The 22,725-nt window shown below is 39.0% G+C and overlaps 1 protein-coding gene across 1 annotated transcript in view; it reads left to right on the top strand.

Annotated features, from left to right (window-relative positions):
* Positions 1-22,725, top strand: part of LOC137634480 (activating signal cointegrator 1 complex subunit 2) — a 47,741-nt gene that overhangs the window by 2,200 nt on the left and 22,816 nt on the right. The window contains exons 2-7 of the mRNA XM_068366902.1: positions 7,986-8,069; positions 8,876-9,033; positions 13,243-13,444; positions 15,435-15,632; positions 16,391-16,593; positions 17,822-18,010. Of these exons, the coding sequence (XP_068223003.1) occupies positions 7,986-8,069; positions 8,876-9,033; positions 13,243-13,444; positions 15,435-15,632; positions 16,391-16,593; positions 17,822-18,010 (1,034 nt within the window). The remainder of the gene's footprint in view (positions 1-7,985; positions 8,070-8,875; positions 9,034-13,242; positions 13,445-15,434; positions 15,633-16,390; positions 16,594-17,821; positions 18,011-22,725) is intronic.

Genomic DNA, 22,725 nt, shown 5'->3' with positions numbered 1-22,725 from the left:
CCATTTTACCCGTCACATTCAAGTATTCGTCTTCACCCGGTTTATTCAAGTAAAGTAGACTTGTAAAACTTTACCGAAATACCCTATGTTAGTACAGTACAATATTTGCCTTCTACAGCCAAAGAAACATTGTCCTGTAATTAGTAAGAAATTAAATTCTTGACAAGGTAGAATTATATAGGCTTTCTTATTGTTAATTAAAAGTTTGATGCATTCATTATGGGGCTAGTACATGTCTGCTGTGCCCGTTCATATTTTTGTCTTGGCCACCATGACTTTGGCGAAAGCTACCATGTAGCCCATGATATGTAAGTGAACAATTTCAGGTCTCACTTCAGAAAGAGGAAGAAGTGTTCTGTTTGTAGAATCAGGGGCTTGATTATGGTTTAGTCCAATATTTTAGTTAGAACTTTGGAAATTGCATAATCGAATGGATCTTATCAAACTCACAATTTTGAATCCCATAAAAGATAGTGAACGACTATTAATAGCCTAGATACATTTTGTTATAAATTCCCTTTTATATTTTCCATTCTTTATTTGACTAAGTTTTGTTTTGATCTGCATCCCTTCATCAGGAAGCTACCGAGCACATTTTTTAAAAAATTCCTCATCACTTTACTTCAATCCTGAGGTTGATTTCTCATTTTTTGTACTATATTGCAGTACTTCAAGATATTTTCAATTGTCTGTAGATGTTTTCTCTCAATTTTTTGTTTGTTTGTTAAATTTTCTGCCTCCATGTATACAAATGCTAGCTTTACCATCTATTTTTGAGAAATTAAATAAGTTTTACTCTGTTACGCATTGGGAAAGGTGACTCTTTTAGGGAAAACACTAAATAAGTGGTTGTTTCCCTTAGAGGAATTTAGAGGTGTTACTGGCGTGTTTATAGTATTTTGAACCATTTTGATTATAATTGGTGCATAAATGTATATTTCAAGTTTTGAAAAGTCAAGTTTTAGGAGGGAAGCTGGCTGAAAAATAAATTAAGGACAATGAGCCGTTAGGGACGTTTGCTTTTGCCAGCTGTTCTGTTTTTTGTATGGTGTAATCGTTACTGACTTTTTTATGCAATTATGCAATTTCCAACTTCCAAATATTTATGCGCAAGTTCCTGGATGTTGTTCCACAACAGCCATTTATCTTCCACCCTCCCATTCAGTTTCAGCTTGCCCACCATTACGTAAAGATGTCTCCAAGAAGGAAGTACTGTACAGGGAAGTACAATAATTTGAAATTTAGTGTATTTTTTTTTTTCCAAATTTAGTTGAATTTCATCTATGCTGACAATTGATCATAATGAAAACACACACTGTTCAGTGTTCATGTGAAAGTAGAAAATAACCTAAAATAATGACCCATGGGGCTCGTGAGTGCAGCTCATGTACCGCTTGCCAAAACATACGAGCAGTGGTATAATGTTGAAATGCAAGCGAATCGAGCCACGGATGAGCAAAAACCATTAGGAGGACATTAAGGGAATCAAATATAATTCATCATCATCATCTCCTCCTATGCCTATTGACACAAAGGGCCTCGGTTAGATTTCACCAGTCGTCTCTATCTTGAGCTTTTAAATCGATTCGGTACTTCTCCATTCCAAAGATGATGGGCCTCCTGCTTCCCCAAATAAGCACATATACAATCATCATTGAACCAGAATTGGTGTTTCACTCGGTACTATAGCATACGAGAAGGGATACTTTAATTTTCAGCCACTTACTTGAGCCATGTAATTTTCCAACTGGTTAGCATGTGTTTATTATGCATTTCAGACCATTAGTATTCCTGCAAATCACTCATATTGGCCATTTCCCCACCCAAAATTCTTGGGTCTCCCACTTGGGCCCTCCATAATTGACTTTTATATAAAAGGGCCCAAAACTCAAACGAGTGGTTTGTCCCAAAATCATGGTCAGAAATACATAAAATCCAAGATAGCGAGTAGGAAAAATATATGGTTCATGTATTTGGCCAGAAATTGAAGTTTCATATATTTACCGAAAGTTCAATGCTTTCATTGTGGGGCTAGTACATTTCAGCTGTGCCCGTTCATATTTTTGTTTTGTCCACCACGACTTTGGTAAACGCCACCATGTAGTCCGTGATATCTATGAGAACAATTTCAGATCTCCATTATTATTATTATTACTTGCTAATAATAACAAAATGGAAAAGCAAAATGCTATAAGCCCAAGGGCTCCACGAGGCAAACGCCATCAAATGACAGTTGCCTCCTGTCTGCGGGAGAGAGTTCCTTTACCTGTTCTCTCTCCTTCGAGGGATTCCTCAAGCAGGAATTGGATTCGTCCATTCTCGTCCTTGGATCGGGTAATCCCTTCAGGAGGAACCAAGAAACAAGCCTCGGCTTTGTTTCTTAAGCAACACCTTGATTGAGATAGAACTCATTGAAGGGAAGAGAGAGTGCTGCCCGGAGGTTTGTCTCCCATCGTTGGAACTTCCCCTTCCAAGGAAGAGATTACACAGCAGATGTTCGGCAATCCTCCTGCTTGGCGGGGAGAATTCCTGACTATGGCAGATGATGTTGATTGGATTTCATTTTCAGGGGATCCCTTTTGCGGGAATTGGATAAGTCATTTTTCCCAATCTTCAGAGCAGACCATGAGTCCACGATCACAAGCTAGACACTCACGATCACGAGCGAGAGTCTCATAATCACGATACGGTAGCTCACGATCACGAGCTAAACACTTACGGTCACAAGCCAGATGCTCACATTCATGAGCTATACGCTCACGATCACGAGCTAAACACTTACGGTCACAAGCCAGATGCTCACATTCATGAGCTATACGCTCACGATCACGAGCTTAAATCTCATTATCTTGAGGTAGATGCTTACATTCACTAGATTCATGTTTATGATCATGATCACTAGCTAGATGCTCAGGATCACCAGTGAGACGCTTACGATCCCCAGCGAGACGCTCACGATCACCAGCGAGACGCTTATGATCACGAGGGAGACGATCACGATCGAGACGTTCGCGGTTGTTAGGCAGATGCTCTTCCTTACGAGGATGTTGATCCTCCCCACAAGGGCGTTGATCCTCCCCACAAGGGCGATGATCCTCTTCACGAAGTCGACTATCCACTTCACGAGGATGATGCTCTCCAGCTCGTCTAATGTCGATCACCAGCTCTCCGATCTCCAATTCCCAGTTCGTTGTTCACCAGCTTACCAATCGCCGATCGTTAACTGGCTGACTGCCAGCTCGTCTCTTGCTAATATCCAGTTCGCCGATTGTGAAATCTCTGATCACCAGCTCACCGATCGTCAGCTCTCCATTTGCTGATCGCAAATACAGTATAGCTCGTTCTTGGCTGATCGCCGATTCTAGTTTGGCGATCATCAGATCACTGATCGCCATATTGCCGATCATTCAACCCCCGATCGCCTATCGCTAGCTCGTCAGTCACTGTTCGTCAACGTGCCGATCTTCATTTCGCCAATCGACAGCTTTCTGAGCTTGTAGTTTGCTAATCACCGATTGGTTGCTGATATTTGCCGATCGTCAACTTGTCGATCTCCGAGCACCTACCTACAGCTCCAATCGCCAGCTTGCCGATCCCTAGCTCGCCGATCCCCCATCACTAGCTCGCCGATCCCCCATCACTAGCTCGCCGATCCCCCATCACTAGCTCGCCGATCCCCCATCACTAGCTCGCCGATCCCCGATTGCCAGCTCGAACCTTGCCGATTGCCGATCCCTTGCCCACTAGTCGCCAGTCCGCCAATTCACCAGATCTCTGATGCGTCAGCTTACCAATCACAGTTTTTAACAGCTAGAAGATCTCTAATTTCTTATCAATAACGCTGTTTGCTTGCTTGACGTTCGCTGTTCAGGCTCTTAGTCACCACTAAGCCTGCTCAGGATCATCACTAGTCAACTCTCTCTTAGGCTGCTGTTAAAATCAGAAACCATTTTCAGCACCTATGGTTTAGCCCTGGATACTTTGCCTTCCAAGGTAAAGCTGTGGAACAATCCATTTTCTTGTGGACCCTTCATTGGATCATGAGAGGGAACTGCTCCCTAGAGCCTCTCTTTGGAGAGTACTCGCCTCTAGACGACATAGATTGTCTCCTCACCTCTCTCTCAGGTTTACTGTACTTCAGTAGGCGCACCCCCCCCCCCTTGTAGAGTTGGAGTTTAACGCAGTATACCTTCAGGGAACCTAGCCAAGCACCCTCCATCGATGACTGGGATAATACACGAGGGCTAACCTTGACGCATAATGTCCCTTGCCCTTAGGTTATTTGTGTTTCTCACAAACAGGGGTCTTTGGTTCCTAAGATCTATCTCTCTGCAAACTTAAAGAACCCGCATTCATGTAGCCAGGTTTCTTCATCAAATCCGGCACATTCACGGATGTTCATTGCTCGTGAACGTACATTCTTTCCTTACACTTCGTTCCTACTACCGAAGGGCTTAGGGCCTCGGGCCTCAAGGACCAGATTCTGCTTCAGCTTCTACCTCCTCCCTTGTTTTCACACATAGTATAGGACTACCTCGCAAGCTGACTTTGCTTGGATAAGAATCTGACTTTGCTTGGATAAGAAGCTGACTTTGCTTGGATAAGAATTGGGCTGATTAGGCAGTCTCCTGCAGCAAATCGGATCTCGGACATGGTTGTGGAGGCAGATCTCTTGAATCTGTTCCTCCCCCTGCATCGGGAGGCACAACCCCATGGGACAACCCCCCCCTCCATTCTCTCCTTAGAGAATTGATATCAGTGTTGTCTAATGCAACAGCTGTAGAAATTTAATTTCTAGAATTCATGTCATCCCGGGAATGGGTGACTTACGAAATCACCAGAGGTTGTCAGGGTCTTGTGTAATCCCAGTCTTCATCAGCCTATACGCCCTCGGTCCTCCGTGTGAGCACCTTCAACCTCCATCTGCGAATCCTTTCCCGGAAGACATATCTTTCCAACTGTTCACGAGACTCGATCTTGTTCGTGAACAAGGACAATAACTTCGTAGCTGGAACTATCGCTTCGACCGGAGTTGCTAGAATGAGGCTTTTCCAGTAATGGAACCCCCCCCTCCCTACAAGCACGAAATTTTCACCTCATGTTTTTCGCCAAGGACAGTGTGTCCACATCCAAGCTACAAGATACTCTCTTGTATCCTCCATCTTCCTTTAGGAAATGGGAAGCGGTCCATCTTTTTCCTCACGATCGTAACATCTATTCTCGTGGGAAGACGTGCTTCGTTAAGATACCGCCAAACTTCTTCAATCAGAAGTCTCCAGTTTTAGTCTCTCGTTGTGAAACAAGTTTGAACTTCAACCCTGTCATGCGAGGGGAAGCAACGGATTCCTTACAGGATGAACCATTAGGACTGCTGTATTACTCCTACCCCCCCCCCCCTTTCGAAAGATCTGGCTACAGCCCATCATGTTGGGTAATGGTGCTTCAGTTTAGCTAGGCAGGCACCAAAGGTTGTCACAGGTGTTCTTTACCCTAAGGTCAACCTTCCCCTTCAGGATCAGCCCTGTTTCCGAAGACTTCGGATGACTGGCTGATCTTAACAGTCTCGAGCTCCTCTGAGACATCTCCTTGAGTTTATCACGATCTGAGAATTGGAGTAATCTAAGGAAAAACCCGACTGTCATATTCAATATGGGTATCTATAGACATGATCATTAGCCTGCAAAAACTTCTGCAGGTTCTACAAGACCGTATCAGTCCCCGTCGAATTCAACACCTTCAGGAATAGCCAGATCCCTGGTCTTTCGGCACCAGGAATCATCTTTTCCTCTGGTTCTTTACGAAATCCAAGCAAGAGACTAGCCTGGTAAGGGCTGCCAGACGAGAATCTCATCAAGGGAGACGATCTCCTCAGTTTTCTTGGATTTGACATTTCCTATGGAAGCATCAGAGAAAAAGGGAGGAGAGGCCACATACGGTACCACACGTCCTCAGGACTATGGTCAGAGCATGAATGATAACGTTTCTTAATCTCCTGGAAAGGTATCTTCTTCACTCGGGAAGATTTACCCACGGGGATGGCAGTGATTCGTCTGTTTTCCTGTTTGCGGTAAACACTTCCTGCATCTATGTGGTCTCCCCTTCCGGGTATCCTGTCTGCAGGTTTCGGATTTTATCCAATCCTTCCCATGTGTAGGAGACTTCATCCAACAGCCTCTGTTCAGAGGCCTTTCTTCGGGAAGCAGAGTGGATATCAGTGACAGGCCTAGATCTTCCTGCGGGAGAAAGACTGCTTTCACCTGTGGGGCTCCCTTCTTTGAGCATTTACTTTGAGAGAAAATGGCTTCTCCCCACCATTGAGCAGGTCTTCTCGGCAGTCTTGTCTCATTAAGAGACTCAGTTAGCCCATCAGACTCGCCTTGCCAGCAAGACAAGACTAGTCTTGCCTAATAGACACGTCACATCCAGTGACAAGTCAGCAACATTGGAGAACCCATTAAGGACTTCCTTTACAACTAGATGCTCCGGTGTGAGAATGGGGTAAAGTTTGTCTCTCTTCTAGAGGCCGCTATTCCAGTAATAGACTCTCAAAATTACTATCAAGAGGAATCCTGCTTTTAGACTTAGGCGATGGAAGACCTTTCCCCGTTCCATGAGCATCGCCTCCAGACCGAAAGGATTTACATCCTCCCTCGTATCCCATCATCGCTCTTCACAGAGTTTGAGCCTACTTACCCGTAGTTGGGTAATAAAGCCCCTTTACGTGACATGGGTTTCTTCCTTCGGTCCCGGAGTGTCCCCCCTTGAAGATCTAGGACCCCTAGAAAGCAGATCTTCTCCTGATCCCGAGGACAGGTCTCTCGGTGTTACCCTTGACCTGGAGAGTAGGCATACCCTATGGGTCACTCAACGTCTCTCACTCACAGCGTTGAACCAAGTAACATCCAACTTTTTTCCAGACAGCTTGAACCTCAGGTTCAAGCCCTCCAGACTGAAAATCCACCGCATCGTAATCAATGGCTATTACGCCAGTGATTAACTCGAGGCCATACCTCGAGGAAAAGGCAATAGCTCGCCCCAAGGGTTCAACACGTTTCGCCAACCCTAGGAGAGTAAAGAAGGCTCATCAGGATCTCATATGTGGCTGGGGTCATATGCCAGTCATTGAGTCCTCCTTATCACGCCAGTTATTAAATTGAGGCCATACCTTGAGGAAGATACAATAGCTCGCTCCAAAGGTTTAGCACGTTTTGCTAACCCTAGGAGAGTCAATGTAGGTTCATAAGGATCTCGTTTGTGACTGGGACACACAGGGTCATGTACCAGTCATTGAATCCTCCTCCTTCTCCTCATAGAGATGACTCAGAGCTCCTAACGGTTTAGGGTGGAATTCGCTCATAATGTTTAGAAGCAGCTACTTTGTGATGCAGGGTGAAAGCTTTTCTGACCTTCACCCTCCTCTTCTTGCAAGGTGTCAGGGTTTCTCTGTTACGTGCAGAGGACGTATGGGAAAACCCCGAGTCAAAGACCAGCCATTTGGGCAAGACTTCCACCCTCCTAAGGGTGAGTCGTCCCTAATAAATAACAAAGATTTTGTCAGTGAAGGAACAAAAGACAAATTTGGAAATAATTTGTATTTTTCCTAATACACACTTGTACTTAAGTTCTTTATATAAATTTCCCCATCAACACCTGTCCCCTGATAAGTTCTGGCTGCAATTAAAGAAGTGACTAGAATACACAGGTGTGTGTGTGTGAGGGGGAAAGCCGGGTACCCCAGCTCTCCCTCCTACCGCTAACTAGCAGTAGGGTAGTTCCACCTCGCTAAAAAAGTCTTATGGCTGGTTTCAGCTTTGCCCTAAGAATATCTATAATAAATAACTACAGATTTGTATTAGGAAAAATGCAAATTATTTCCAAACTTATTACAAGTAAAGTACTATTGTCAAAAAAGATTAGTTGTCTTCACAGGTATTTAGAAATTAAATGTACGATGAATGATTTCAAACCTTTCCCTCCATCCATAGGTGGAGTCTCTTTCGGGAAGTCCCATTGATAAGAAGATAATAACGATTAATGACAAAGGCGTCGAGAAGAAAGTTCCAGCACTGGTAAGGGGTCTTCATCATTTTAGTTATAACTCAGCATTGTTTATAGTGCATGTGTGTAGAAGTTTTTATTCCTTAGACTACAGTACTTTTTTAGATAAACCGTATACCGGTACATTTTAAAAGATATTTTTACTTTTAATTTAGAATTATCATAACCTTATAAACAGACTTGTTTATCCACGCCTAGTGTGAAACTGCTGATATTTTGATGATTGATAACTTGTTTGGGTTCTTTAAATCAAATTAATCAAGGCCAACATAACTTTTGAACATAATTTTTTAGATAAACTGTATACTGGTACATTTTGAAAGTTATTTTTACTTTTAATTTAGAACTATTATAACCTTTTCAATAAACAGGATAGTTTATCTACGCCTAATGTGAAAACTGTCAAAATTCTGATGATGGATAACTTTATCATGTTCTGGAAATTAAATCAATCAAGGCCAGAATAACTTCAGAACATTTTATTTAAAAAAGAGTTCCATGTATAAATAGCAACTCAGTCAAATGTAAAGAAGTAGAATTTGGTTTTCAAGTATAATACACTAAAGCTTGGTATCATTCTTAATTCAGTCACGGACCCAACATAATACAGTAGATGGATTAAAGGTTTCCTTTGGAATGCTTGGAGTCAACCTTTAAAATGTATAAGGCTTTCCATAGAAGTTGTGCTATTTTTTAAGTATATTTGATCCATTCCATAAATACCTTATAATTAAGTACAGAATTCAAATCATGTGTGTTTTAATGGAAAAGTAAATAGATAAGGAGTACGAATGTTAAAGATTACATTTCTTTACAGCACATTGGATGGGCTGAGAAACGCAATTTAGTGAAATATGTTCCACCTCTAGTAGATGAAGATGGAGTATTCCCACCAGGAGCTCAGGAAATGTGGTTGGAGCTTTTAGAATACCTAGAGCAAGACTTGAATTATCTTTTAAAACTACCCCATCATAGGTATGGATTTCATATTTCATATTATATTTGTATGATTATGTGGTTGTGGTAGCCTATTGGAAATGTACTAGCCTGGCGTTCTGCTGGATTGGAGTTGGAGACTTGCCTAAGCTCGATAGTTTCTTGTAGTGTCTGCAAGCTCACTGGCCGTGTGATCTAAGGATGGAGCATTTGGGAGAGCCTGTAGCAGTCATTGCCTAGCCCTCCCTGGTCATAGCTTGGGTGAAGAGTGGGATTGACTGCTTATCATATGTAATATGGTCAGTCTCTAGGGCATTGTTAATGTCCCTTGCCTTTGCCATTCATGAGCGACCGTCTTTTAAATCCAAAATTCGTAGCGTAACACTTTGTATGTTTCTGTGCACTCTGCTATGTACCATACTGCATCATTTTCCAACAAACGCTCTCTCTCTCTCTCTCTCTCTCTCTCTCTCTCTCTCTCTCTCTCTCTCTCTCTCTCTCTCTCTCTCTCTCTCTCTCTCTCTCTCTTTTTTTTTTTTTTTTTAGATTACAGAAGGTCCCCAACTTAAAAACATTCAGAGATGGAAACACAAATCCAACTAAGAATAACAAAGATAAGATAAAGAAATACTGTAAAAAAAAAAACAATATATCATTTAATACAGTAAACAAACAACATTCGTAATAACCTGATATCTATTTCATATGAAATAGATGATTTATTAACTTAGATTATTTATTAATTTTTCTAGCGGGAAATCATCTCTCTCTCTCTCTCTCTCTCTCTCTCTCTCTCTCTCTCTCTCTCTCTCTCTCTCTCTCGTACATGTACTGTATAGTACTGATATACTGTTGTGAGTTTGCAATTCATTATCTCAAATTTATAGCCCCCCTCCCCTTTTTTTTGGAAGTTATCTAAACTTATGATAAACTGATAACATCAGGTATCCAATTGTGAAGGCAGTCTTTTGTTTTAATGTTTAAAAAACTGCATTCCCAATCTTATAAAGCAACAAAAGGGTAATGTTCAGAGTAGGGTAGTAGGGAAGAGGGAGAAAGAGTTTTAAGGAATTTAGGTGTCCTTGATTGTAGATTTGAGTTTTAAAAAGGCTGTTCTGGGGCATGCAACCAATAAGTACAAAAGCAAAATTGCTTAAGTTTTGCAACCATTGACTAAGTCAGATGTATAAAATATAAATGAAATATAGCATATTGCTGATTGACATTGGTAGAACAGCTGTTTGGTGAGGTAACCAGTTAAATGTCATACAGTACATAGGACAAAAGTAAATGAACAGAGAAATATATGGAAATGTTTACAAAATGGGCAGTAGATATTAAAGTTTTTTCATTGTTTGATATACTTGTATGGGCACCATTAATTGCACAAATCTCATCAAGATGGTACTCAATTTCTTGCCATGTTCGATGTTGCTTAGTCTCATCAATGGTGGTAACAGCATCAATGGTCTTTTGCTTAAGGTTAATGATGTCCCGTATCTTTGTTTGATATTCAATGTCTTTAACAATACCCTATAGGAATTCCAGGGGATAACAACTGGTCAACTAGATGGCCAAATTCTTCCAATCCACCAGTCTGGAAATGTTTGATTTAGGAACCCATGAGTACGTAGTTCCCAATGTGACGGTGCACCATCTTGCTGGAAGGAGATGGTTGATTACTATTATTATTATTACTTGCTAAGCTACAACCCTAGTTGGAAAAAGCAGTGTGCTAATAAGCCCAGGGGCCCCAACAGGGAAAATAGCTCAGTGAGGAAAGGAAAAAAGGAAAAATAAAATATTTTAAGAACAGCAACAACACCAAGACAAATATTTCCTATATAAACTGTAAAAACTTTAACAAAACAAGAGAATGAGAAATTAGATAGAATAGCGTGCCTGAGTGTACCCTCAAGAAAGAGAAACTTTAACCCAAGACAGTGGAAGACCATCTAAATTATTGTGCCACATATTTAGTCAAAAGGTCAAAAACACCAGCAGTAATTGATGTCTTGAAGGAAAGTGAGCCAGTGATTTGGTTCCACATGATCCCACACCACACATTTAGCTTTGGGTTATCTCAGTGCAGTTCCCTAGTCACATGGGGATGCCCTGATCCCCAGGTTCTCACATTGTGTGTGTTTAGTTTCCATGAAACATGAAAGGCTCTCTCATCACTAAGAAAAACTCTGTTGAGGAACATCTATCCCTCAGAAATTCGTTCTATCGTGTTAACTGCAAGATTTCTTTTTTGGTTTGTTTTGCTCAAGTGCCTGTATGAGTTGCATTTTGTAAGCATACATCCTAAGTTCTTGTGTAAGACATAGTGATACCTCATCAATGTGTTTTTAATTTTTTTAAATTCTAAAGAGACATCATGGACTCCTATGTTTAAGCTTTGAATTATTTTATATATATATATATTAGATTGCTTTGAATATTTTAACATTTGGTGTTATGTGATTTTGCTCTCATATGAATTTTTAATTTTTTTAACCAATGTTAATTTACTAAGTGATATTTATAGATTTTTTCCTATTGTTTCATAACAAAAGGAACGTAAAGTTTGGACATACTTGACATGAAATGGCGTAACTGAACGGGTATCAGCACTAGTCTTTTTGCTCTCCAATTTCTTCCCTATGTAGCTCCAGCTTGTCCTTTGCTTGCAGGGTGTCTCACAGGGTTGTCTTCAGCATTTAATACGCAGTACAAATGGTGGGAGCTAAACCAACCTTTATCATGGTTCTATAAGATCAAGATTTTAATCCTAAGTGGTAAGAACTTTTGTTGCCTGATAGACTGGTATCATTAGCTCACACAAAAATGTACAAAATATTAACATGGGATGTAGCATATGCATCTACAGATGGGAAAACTCTTAAAAGATCAGATAATACTTTATAAAAAACAGAAGCTTCTGGACTGAGGAGGATTTCCCTTCACCCATACAAAAGCTTCTCAACATCGATGAATCAATCTGCAAACAAAATTCTCATAAGGACAACCAGCATACATACAAAATTGGGAATTATTTCTCTGTTGATGGCTTTATCTATCAAGCTTGGCTTCCCATATACTGTATTTTAGTGGTCTTTTAGAGCTTTAATTTTCTTACCGAAAATGGATAATAAACCAGGATTTTTTACTCGGTTATGAAAGTTTCCTCAGGAAACAGATTGCACAAAGATCATAGCTTTCATGTGTCTTTTTCATTACATTAGTTCACGACTAAGGAACTATAATTTTCCCAAGAAGGACAATTTTTAGGTGATGAAAGTAGCTATGATGGTCTTTCAATAGAGTTAAGTTCTCCTGGAGGGAATTTGCCACTTCCAGACAACTTTATCTCTAGAAGACAATGTTGTACCAATCTCATCTAATCCTTTCCTTTCTCTGAACCAACAATTTAGATTGCTCAGTCCTGTTTGAAATATCCCTGTCTTATAAATATTGAGTCAGGAGTTCAAACCCTGCTCAAGCCTGATAGTTTCTAGTTGTATCTGCAACCTCACTGTCCTTCTAAGCTAGGGATCAGGGGGGTTTTGGGGGGAGCCCATTGGTCTGTCTGCTGAGTTATCATAACTTACTTGGAATTTAGGTCCCTGGATATACATTTACTGTACTGGCACCTAGCCACCAAATGAGCTTCTTTGGACTTAGGAAGGAAATAATTATTAAGATGTACAAATTAGGCCATGTAAATGAGTTTGAATGAGAAAAAAAAAACTTTGTTGCATAAAAACCTTCTTTACTTTTCTGTTGAAGGTTTATGTAGATTGACTAAATTTAACATTAAAAGTATATGAAGTGATGAACATTTTCAACATCGAACATATTTGCCATTTCTCTTTATAACTTTAAATAAAAAAAAAAATATTTTATTCAATTCTCATTTTACCATAGTGCAACAAATTTCAGATCTTTTGTCAGATTTTAGTTAAAAATTACTTTGACTTCCATTAATCAAAATAGGTTGTAAATTTGAGCACAGCTGCAACATGTATCTTAAATAGAACATGCACCTGTATAGACTACCTTAATTTTTAAGTTCTATATAACTCAAATTAGAAATGCACATTTGTAAACTTTACTTATATATAAGCTTCTGGTTAAAAAATCTTGGATAGATATTCACCTTGCATAGGGTTTGAAATTCTGCTCTAATAATAAGTATCGTATTATTTTGTTAGTATATTTTGTTTGTTCACCAGCTTGTATACTTAAGTATTTTGTACTTTTCAGATTTTGGTCGAAAGTGGTATATGATCCTGGCGTACATGCTTGCCTTGATTCATATTTAATAAATGCAAGCAGAAATCCTCGAGATTCTCAAATAGATGATGTGGGTATTTCAAGTAGGGAATTTGCAGCGACGTTTGAAGAATCTATACACCGACTTGTGATGTTTGTTTTTATTCGGATGGCTACTTATAAAGAATCTAGGGTAAGTATTTTGTTTTGCAATAATGCTTATGTAGATGAAAATTTTAGTACTGAGTGTTGGCATGCATTTTTACAAGATATTCATGTAGGTAAAGTTTGTATTTTAGTTTAAAGAATTGTAAATATCGAAGGTCAATAGTTTTTTAATCAAGTACATTACAATATTTGTTGATTATGATACTGAATTGCTGTTCTAATTTGAAAATTCTTAATAAATCTTTCCTAGTAATTATGGATTGTTGAAAGGGAGCAAACACAAGGTGAAATTACAAGTACATTATATCTTGGACATTAATCTGAAAATAAGTACAGCTGCAGTTTATCTAAGGGATGACAGTATAACCACAAGTCTATTGATGTTTTTATACTAAGCCTTGTAGAGGCTGATCAAGTAGTTGTGTTGTCAGCGTAGCATCCACACAGGATAGAAAGTACTTTGTCTATAGTAACATTTCAATGTGTGTCGGGATGAAAGGTAAAATGATCAGTTCTGGTTATTCTTTCTTTCCATGAGGGATGAAGCAATTTCAATGTGTGTCGGGATGAAAGTTAAATTGATTAGTTCTTGTTATTTTATCTTTACTTTCATGATGGATGAAGCAATTGTACCGTTAAGTGCAGGAAAGATCATTTATATAGGTAAGCTATACATCTGAACATCATTCTCATGAGACTGGATCTGTTAAAAGTACTTCTCCCCCATCCTCCTGTAACAAGGGAGAGGATGTTGGAATGAATACCAAAGCCTTTTGTCATCATACACCAGATATTTCATTTGAGACTCCATGCTCCCTTCTGGAGAGGATTCTTTCATTGAATAAGTAGGTTACCCAGGGCACCAGCCACCTGTTGAGATATTGCTGCTTGAGTTATTGGGTTCTTTGATTGGCCAGACAGTACTACATTGGATCCCCCTCTCTGGTTACCGTTCTTTTTTCCTTTACCTACACACCGAATAGTCGGGCCTATTCTTTCTACATTCTCCTCTGTCCTTGTACACCTAACAATACTGAGGAAAAATTCTTCACTTAAGGGATAAACTACTACACTATAATTGTTCAGTGGCTACTTTCCTCTTGGTAAGGGTAGAAGAGAGACTTTAGCAATGGTAAGAAGCTCTTCTAGAAGGAGCACACTCCAAAATCAAACCATTGTTCTCTAATTTTGGGTAGTGCCATAGCCTCTGTACCGTGATCTTCCACTGTTTTGAGGTGTAATTCTCTTGCTTAGGGGTACATTGGGGCACACTATTCTATCTTATTTCTTTTCCTCTTGTTTTTTGAAGTTTTTATAAATTGTATGAGTGATATATTTTAATGTTGTTACTGTATTTGAAATATTTGTTTGTTACTTATCTCTTGTAGTTTACCTAATTCCTTTCCGCACTAGGCTATTTTTTCTTGTTGGAGCCCTTAGGTTAGGAAAAAGTGAGGGTGAGAATGGGTGTAAGAAATTATTTAGCAGCTAAAGTGGATATGATTGTGTTGAGTTGGTCTGGCCATGTAGAGTGAGTGGAAAATGGCTGGCTGCTGATGAAGGTGATGAATGTGATGGGAGAATGGGTCAAGTACAAGAGAAAGGCCGAGGTTTGGGTGGATGGATGGAGTGAAGAAAGCTCTAGGTGATGGGAGGATAGATGTGAGAGAGGCAAAAGAGCATGCTAGAAATAGGAATGAATGGCGAGCGATTGTGACTCGGTTCCGGTAGGCCCTGCTGCTTCCTCTGGTCACCTTGGTGACGGCTGAGGTAGTAGCAGTAGGGGATTCCGCATATGAAGCTTCATTTGTGGTGGATAACGAGGTAGGATGGGCTGTGGCACTCGAGCAGTATCATCAAAACTCTCCTGAATCCTCGAAGTGCCTTGGTAAATAGAATAGTACAGTAACTGCATGAATATAAAACAAATAGTTCACAAGTCAGAGGTCATTTCTCTTAACAATAACTTGTTGCATGTGACTGCTGATTTTAACTTCACCTTTTATTTGTTTCAGGAAAACCATATAACTCCGTCAGTTTTTGGTGAAATAATATACGATAACTTCATTTTTGATATATGCAAGATAATCGATATTTGCGTATTGTATGGTAATACGAACCAAGCTATGATTTCGAAGATGGTTGGCAATATATTTACATGCCAAGCAAAATATTATGCTGATCTTGCTGAAACTATACCCACAATAACTTTAGTAAGTAGATATGTTTCTTATATTCAGTATTAAACACTTGCCACACCAACTTTAAGTACATTTATTTGTCTTACTGAGAAATAGGTAGTTTGGAGGTAATCTTTGCAAAATATAATCATTTGATTAGTGTGTCTAACTAAAAATTTCACATCTTATATATGTTTGAATTTTGTTTTTTGTTGTATCATATGAAATACCAGACTGATATGTTTTAATTTTTTTTTTGGTTATATCTTATGAAGTACCATAGACTAGTTGTGCCAGTGACACCATAAAAATAATAATTTTGTTCTGACTATTTTCTATTATAAATTTTATGTAACATCAAAATAGTGAATTTTGGTTTGTTAACCCTTTTACCACCAAAGGACGTACTGGTACGTTTCACAAAAGCCATCCCTTTACCCCATGGACGTACCGGTACGTCCTTGCAAAAAAATGCTATAAAAATTGGTTTTTCATATTTTTTGATATTTTTTTGAGAAAATTCAGGCATTTTCCAAAAGAATGAGACCAACCTGACCTCTCTATGACAAAAATTAAGGCTGTTAGAGCAATTTAAAGAAAATATACTACAAAATGTGCTGGGGAAAAAAATAACCCCCTGGGGGTTAAGGGTTGGAAATTTCCAAATACCCCGGGGGTAAAAGGGTTAAAAAAATAGGATATTTTGGTATACAGTACTCATTATTTGGGTGTGCCATATTTTTAATGGTATCCATATTTTATGCTAATCATGCTTTTATTTTTGTTTCCAGGCTTTAGGTAATATTGAAGATAAGTTAGGAGTAGCTGAAAATATGTTGCCTGTAGCCCTGAGCAGTTCAAATAGGCAATTGTCTATAGAAGATGTCCATGACATTGTCCTGTTCCTCAACGATACTTTAATGTCGATAAAAATGTTCCTCAAGTGTCATTCTCCGGCTTGTAAATATTTTCATGAAGCTTCTTTCGAAATAAGGTAATTGTTTTCCTCATTGTTTATATCAAATTATACTTTTAAACAAATTTGTATGTTGTCACATGAAGCACATTTGAGAAGCAGTATTTCAAATTTTTCGAAACTATACTACAATATTACCAGTATTTGCATTGAGTTTATTTTCTTGCAAGGTTAGAAACTAAAAGTCTGCTGTATAATCTTCTTGTGAAGTTCTTTTTCTTTAATATCAAATTAGGTCTGCAGTCTTTTGAAAACACATGAAAGAAATTGTGAACTAGTTCTAAGGAAAATTTGAGGTACAATAATATTACCAGGATCAGTCTGTGTAATACACAGAGTTCTAATTTTACTGATTCTAAATTGTTCAGGAAGATCAGTCAACCTAGATCTTTATTGATTGCAATCAGAGAGCAGCTATCTAAATTTGAATAGCATTATGCAGATATCATCATCATCTCCTCCTACATCTATTGACGCAAAGGGCCTCAGTTAGATTTCGCCAGTCGTCTCTATTTTGACTCTTTAAATCAATACTTCTCTATTCGTTATTTCCTTCTTCACGCTTCATAGTCCTCAGCCATGTAGGCTTGGGTCTTTCAACTCTTCTAGTGTCTTGTGGAGCCCAGTTGAAAGTTTGGTGGACTAATCTCTCTTGGAGTGTGCGAAGAGTATGCCCAAACCACTCCATCTACCCCTCACCATGATCTCATCCACAAATGGCACTTGAGCGATCTCTTGTAGTTTCATTTCTAAACCTGTCCTGCCTTTTAGCTCCTAATATTCTTCCGAGGGCATTGTTCGTAAATCTACAAAATCTGTTGGATATTGTTTCGTTGTCATACCACGACTCGTGTCCATACTTTAACACAGATCTCACTAAACTTATATATAGTCTGATTTTTATATGTAATTTCAGGCAATTTGATTTTCAAATTTTACTTAATCTAGTCATTGTCTGGCATGCTGATTACTTAATAAAGAGGTTTATTTGGTATACAGGAATTTAGTCTCCTGAAAAATAGAATTTTTTCTTTTATTAGAGCTTAAAAAGTAGAAGCTTGATCTTTAAATAACTTGAACTGTTCCTAAAACATTTACTTCTGAATTTTTGTTTTATTTTGGTTTTTTTAGATAATTTGACAGGTTGACATTACATTAAACATTTACTTCTAAATTTGTTTTGTTGTGTTCTGTTTTTCAGATAATTTGACTGGTTGTGCACTTTATTTCGCCTCTTTATTTTCAGATTATGCGCTTTCTATGAAAGAACTATTCCAGTGATGATGGATATCTTGAATGAACGCTCAGATGAACCTGAACTTCAATTGTGGACCACAAGACTTATAAAAAAGATAATATTAGCAAGGCAATATGCCTTGGAAATTGTTCGTCTTATAGTTCAGCACATTTGTTTTGAGCCTCTGTTGGGAGATAAGTAAGTCAAAGCGTCTATAATTTCTACTTGGTGTGCTGCTCTATTTAATTAAACTTGTTTTTATAGAGTAGATTAACAACACAGTTGAATCACATTTGTAGACTCACAAGTAGTGACTTGCCTAAAGTATTTATTTAGTGAATGGTAAAAATTAAAGCAACGTAAACTTGAAAAAATGTAAGTGAGGTAGTTGGGAAGTGATATTTAGTACTGTATACAGTTTATGATAGTCTTACTATCAATTAGAACTGTCAGGTGACACAATGCAGAAGTACAAAAATTTATATTTATTCTTAGCTTTGAAAGAATTACTTAGTTTAAGGATATGACTGTTTCGCATATTTAGAGTTACTCTGAAATGAAAATTAGTTTTGGAGGTGTGGTTAGAATGTCTTTAATCATACATACTTATACCAAGGCACTTCCCCCAATTTTCGGGGTTAGCCAACATCAAACAAATGATACAAAAAAGGGGACCTCTCCTCTCTACGTTCCTCCCAGCCTGACAAAGGACTCAACCGAGTTCAGCTGGTACTGCTAGGGTGCCACAGCCCACCCTCCCCTGTTATCCACCACAGATGAAGCTTCATAACGCTGAATCCCCTACTTTAATGATTAACATAATTTGATGAGAGCTGGAAATTAAAGAAACGATTATGAATGGCACACGGAAATAGGAAGAGTTTGAAGGAACATATTGAAAATAAAAAGCTGTATTTGATACAATTGGAGACCAAAAGGAATCTGTAAAGTACTATTAATTCAATCTCTAGTTTACCGCACAAGGTACAATGGCAGTGGTAGCCCTTTATGGAGTATTCTGTGCTAACAAAGGTTTGGCTTACCACAGTATTTACTTGCTTATAAGAGTGGCTTTATAGCCTAATTGGTTGGAATTTTAAAAACATCAAAAGTGTTCCCAAATTCACTTTCTTATTTGGTTACTAAAAAGATGGGTACCTTGTTATTGGTGTAAGAAATTTGAAGATGAAGTGTACTGAAATCAAAAGAATCAAGGGTCAATCAAGACTCATGCGCTTTCAAAGGTAAAAGTTTCTTCAAGCAGATTTAATTTTCATTACATGACCTTTAGAGATTTGTGCTTACCTGTCATTTTGTTTGATAATAAAAAGAAGCAGTACTTGGAGCCTTTGTAGGGTGACGGCCAGATCCGTTTTCATTCATAGAAAATGGGAATATTATAAAGTGGGGTGAACTGTGGCCGTCATTCTAAAATCGAGTTCGTAGAAAACTGGAATACTGTATTCTGAACTGGCCGTCGTTCTAAAAACTATTTTGGCGGGAGAAGCTAACTTAAAAAACCCACCTAACCTATGCTAAAAGCCGTATCCTTACCCAGGGGGGCCCCCCCCTTACCTACTACGGGAGCGAGAAGATTCGTGGCCGGAGTAAGAACTCGAGCCACAAATTTTCAGGTAATTTAGGGTTTTCGGCAAAAAACATAAAAGTGTGCGTTTAAGCACATACTTAACATCCGTAGACCATTTCCAAACGTTTTTATTCTATACAAGATAACAGTCGGAGCGATAATAAGAAAATTAGGAAGCTTGGCCGTAGCGCTACAAACTACCCCAGTACTTTAACTAACCTCTTGTAATTACCTCTCACATGTTTGGTGGTGTTTGGGCAACTACTTTTTACCTTGTCTAGTAATAATGATGATGGTAATTACCTGTGAGGTTAGGTAGGAGGGAGTTCCAGTTTTCAGAAATGGTTTTGTATTGGAAACATTAATTTTGAAATTGTTATTTTGTTTTACCACAAACCCATGACTCATGATATAGCCCAGATATCTGACTAGATGATGGTAAGGATGGATCTGAAGAAACTCTCACCCGCTTTTGCAACTCGTATTAACTCTCAAGCAGAGCAGTTAGGATTGATATTAAGGTATTATACCCATGACTTTGCAAGAATTATGGAAAAACACTGGTTGAGAAGAATCCCCGATAGAATAATCACCATTCTGTACTAGGTACGCAGTTGATTCCAATAGTCATGCCTTCTTTATCATGAGGCTCAATACAGTACTACACATTACAGTAATGCCTCAAGATATGAAATTAATTAGTTCTGGAGTGGCTTTCATTTCATGAAAGTTTATCATGGTGCACGTTTTACATAAGAGTTGCCTAATCCATTCCAAGCTCTACAAAAATACCACATGAAATTTTATAACAATGATAAAAATGTTCTAAGAACAATGGAATACAACCATTTGAATCATTCAATATATCACCTAACTGTTAATACCTACAGTAATGCAATAATAAATGGAAAATACAGTAACAAAAATGTAGAACTTTACCTTTGGAGTGAGGCGATGTCCAAAAGCAACAGTGGCTGGGCGGTTGGGGATGAGGACAAACGGCAGAAAATATGAACACTTAACTTTACCAAACACATTATGTACAGTAACAAATAGCAGAAAACCTTAACACATAACTTTACGAAAAATTTGAAATTAAATGTCTTTTTGTTTGCCTTTTTCTATTTTTTTTTTTACTTTACATTTTGTTTTTTCTAAATTTACACTACGTTTCTACATAGTGTAAATTTCTTCATCACTTCCACGTTTCTGTTTTTTAGGATCACTTTGAGCTTTTCATCAGGTACAAAAGGCCTCTTTAAAAAATAACTATCCATGGAAGCTTGTTTTTGCCTGCTTCTTAAAATGTTCCTGAAAGACACTGGCAAATGTCATTTATGTACACAGGAACATGACCTGTGTGAACCATTTTTGGGTGTTGCTTTTCTACAAGAGATGCCATTTTGTGGTAGGCAGCTAGATCCTCCATAATTTCTGCCTTTGTCTGATGGTCATCCTCCTCCTCGGTGCCGCTAAAGAACTGTTCCTGAATGACGTTCAGTTAAATGATCAACTCCTTCATGTCGTCTGTCGTAAGCTCATTGTGGTGCTCCTCGAGAAGCTCAATAATGTCGTCCTCATCGACTTCCAGATCCATGGGAGTCCCGAGTCTTAACAATCTCGCCATCCTCAGGTTGCGTAAAAGGTTCAGGATCGTACACTAAATCGGCTTCCCAATTTTCCTCTTCCATTGAAAAATTGATTAATTGTCCATTGTTTTACATGCCAGATAGAGCGCATTTTGTCATTTACCTGTGCTACCAATTTTATTCTATGGATAAAAATGGTTCAGGAACAGTTGTGGACCATGGATGTAGCCCATTACTATATTATAAAGTTTATTATTATCTATCTATATACCAAGGCACTTCCCCCAATTTTGGGGGGTAGCCGACACCAACAATGAAACAAAACAAAAAGGGGACCTCTACTCTCTTATGTTCCTTCAGCCTAATCAGGGACTCAACCGAGTTCAGCTGGTACTGCTAGGGTGCCACAGCCCAACCTCCCACATTTCCACCACAGATGAAGCTTCATAATGCTGACTCCCCTACTGCTGCTACCTCCGCGGTCATCTAAGGCACCGGAGGAAGCAGCAGGGCCTACTGGAACTGCGTCACAATCGCTCGCCATTCATTCCTATTTCTAGCACGCTCTCTTGCCTCTCTCACATCTATCCTCCTATCACCCAAAGCTTTCTTCACACCATCCATCCACCCAAACCTTGGCCTTCCTCTTGTACTTCTCCCATCAACTCTTGCATTCATCACCTTCTTTAGCAGACAACCATTTTCCATTCTCTCAACATGGCCAAACCACCTCAACACATTCATATCCACTCTAGCTGCTAACTCATTTCTTACACCCGTTCTCTCCCTCACCACTTCGTTCCTAACCCTATCTACTTGAGATACACCAGCCATACTCCTTAGACACTTCATCTCAAACACATTCAATTTCTGTCTCTCCATCACTTTCATTCCCCACGACTCCGATCCATACATCACAGTTGGTACAATCACTTTCTCATATAGAACTCTCTTTACATTCATGCCCAACCCTCTATTTTTTACTACTCCCTTAACTGCCCCCAACACTTTGCAACCTTCATTCACTCTCTGACGTACATCTGCTTCCACTCCACCATTTGCTGCAACAATAGACCCCAAGTACTTAAACTGATCCACCTCCTCAAGTAACTCTCCATTCAACATGACATTCAACCTTGCACCACCTTCCCTTCTCGTACATCTCATAACCTTACTCTTACCCACATTAACTCTCAATTTCCTTCTCTCACACACTTCCAAATTCTGTCACTAGTCGGTGAAGCTTCTCTTCTGTGTCTGCTACCAGTACAGTATCATCCGCAAACAACAACTGATTTACCTCCCATTCATGGTCATTCTCGCCTACCAGTTTTAATCCTCGTCCAAGCACTCGAGCATTCACCTCTCTCACCACTCCATCAACATACAAGCTAAACAACCATGGCGACATCACACATCCCTGTCTCAGCCCCACTCTCACCGGAAACCAATCACTCACTTCATTTCCTATTCTAACACATGCTTTACTACCTTTGTATAAACTTTTCACTGCTTGCAACAACCTTCCACCAACTCCATATAACCTCATCACATTCCACATTGCTTCCCTATCAATTCTATCATATGCTTTCTCCAGATCCATAAACGCAACATACACCTCCTTACCTTTTGCTTTTATTATTATAATTGCTATTATTTTATATTTCATATATTAGGACAGCATATTTCGTTTCGGCTTATTCTATCATTGATATTAATCAACAAACATATTACAT

Source organism: Palaemon carinicauda, chromosome 44, assembly GCF_036898095.1.
Source record: "Palaemon carinicauda isolate YSFRI2023 chromosome 44, ASM3689809v2, whole genome shotgun sequence".
Taxonomy (NCBI): Eukaryota; Metazoa; Arthropoda; class Malacostraca; order Decapoda; family Palaemonidae; genus Palaemon; species Palaemon carinicauda.
The sequence above is the reverse complement of the archived record's forward strand: the minus strand, read 5'-3'. Positions and strand labels throughout refer to the sequence as shown.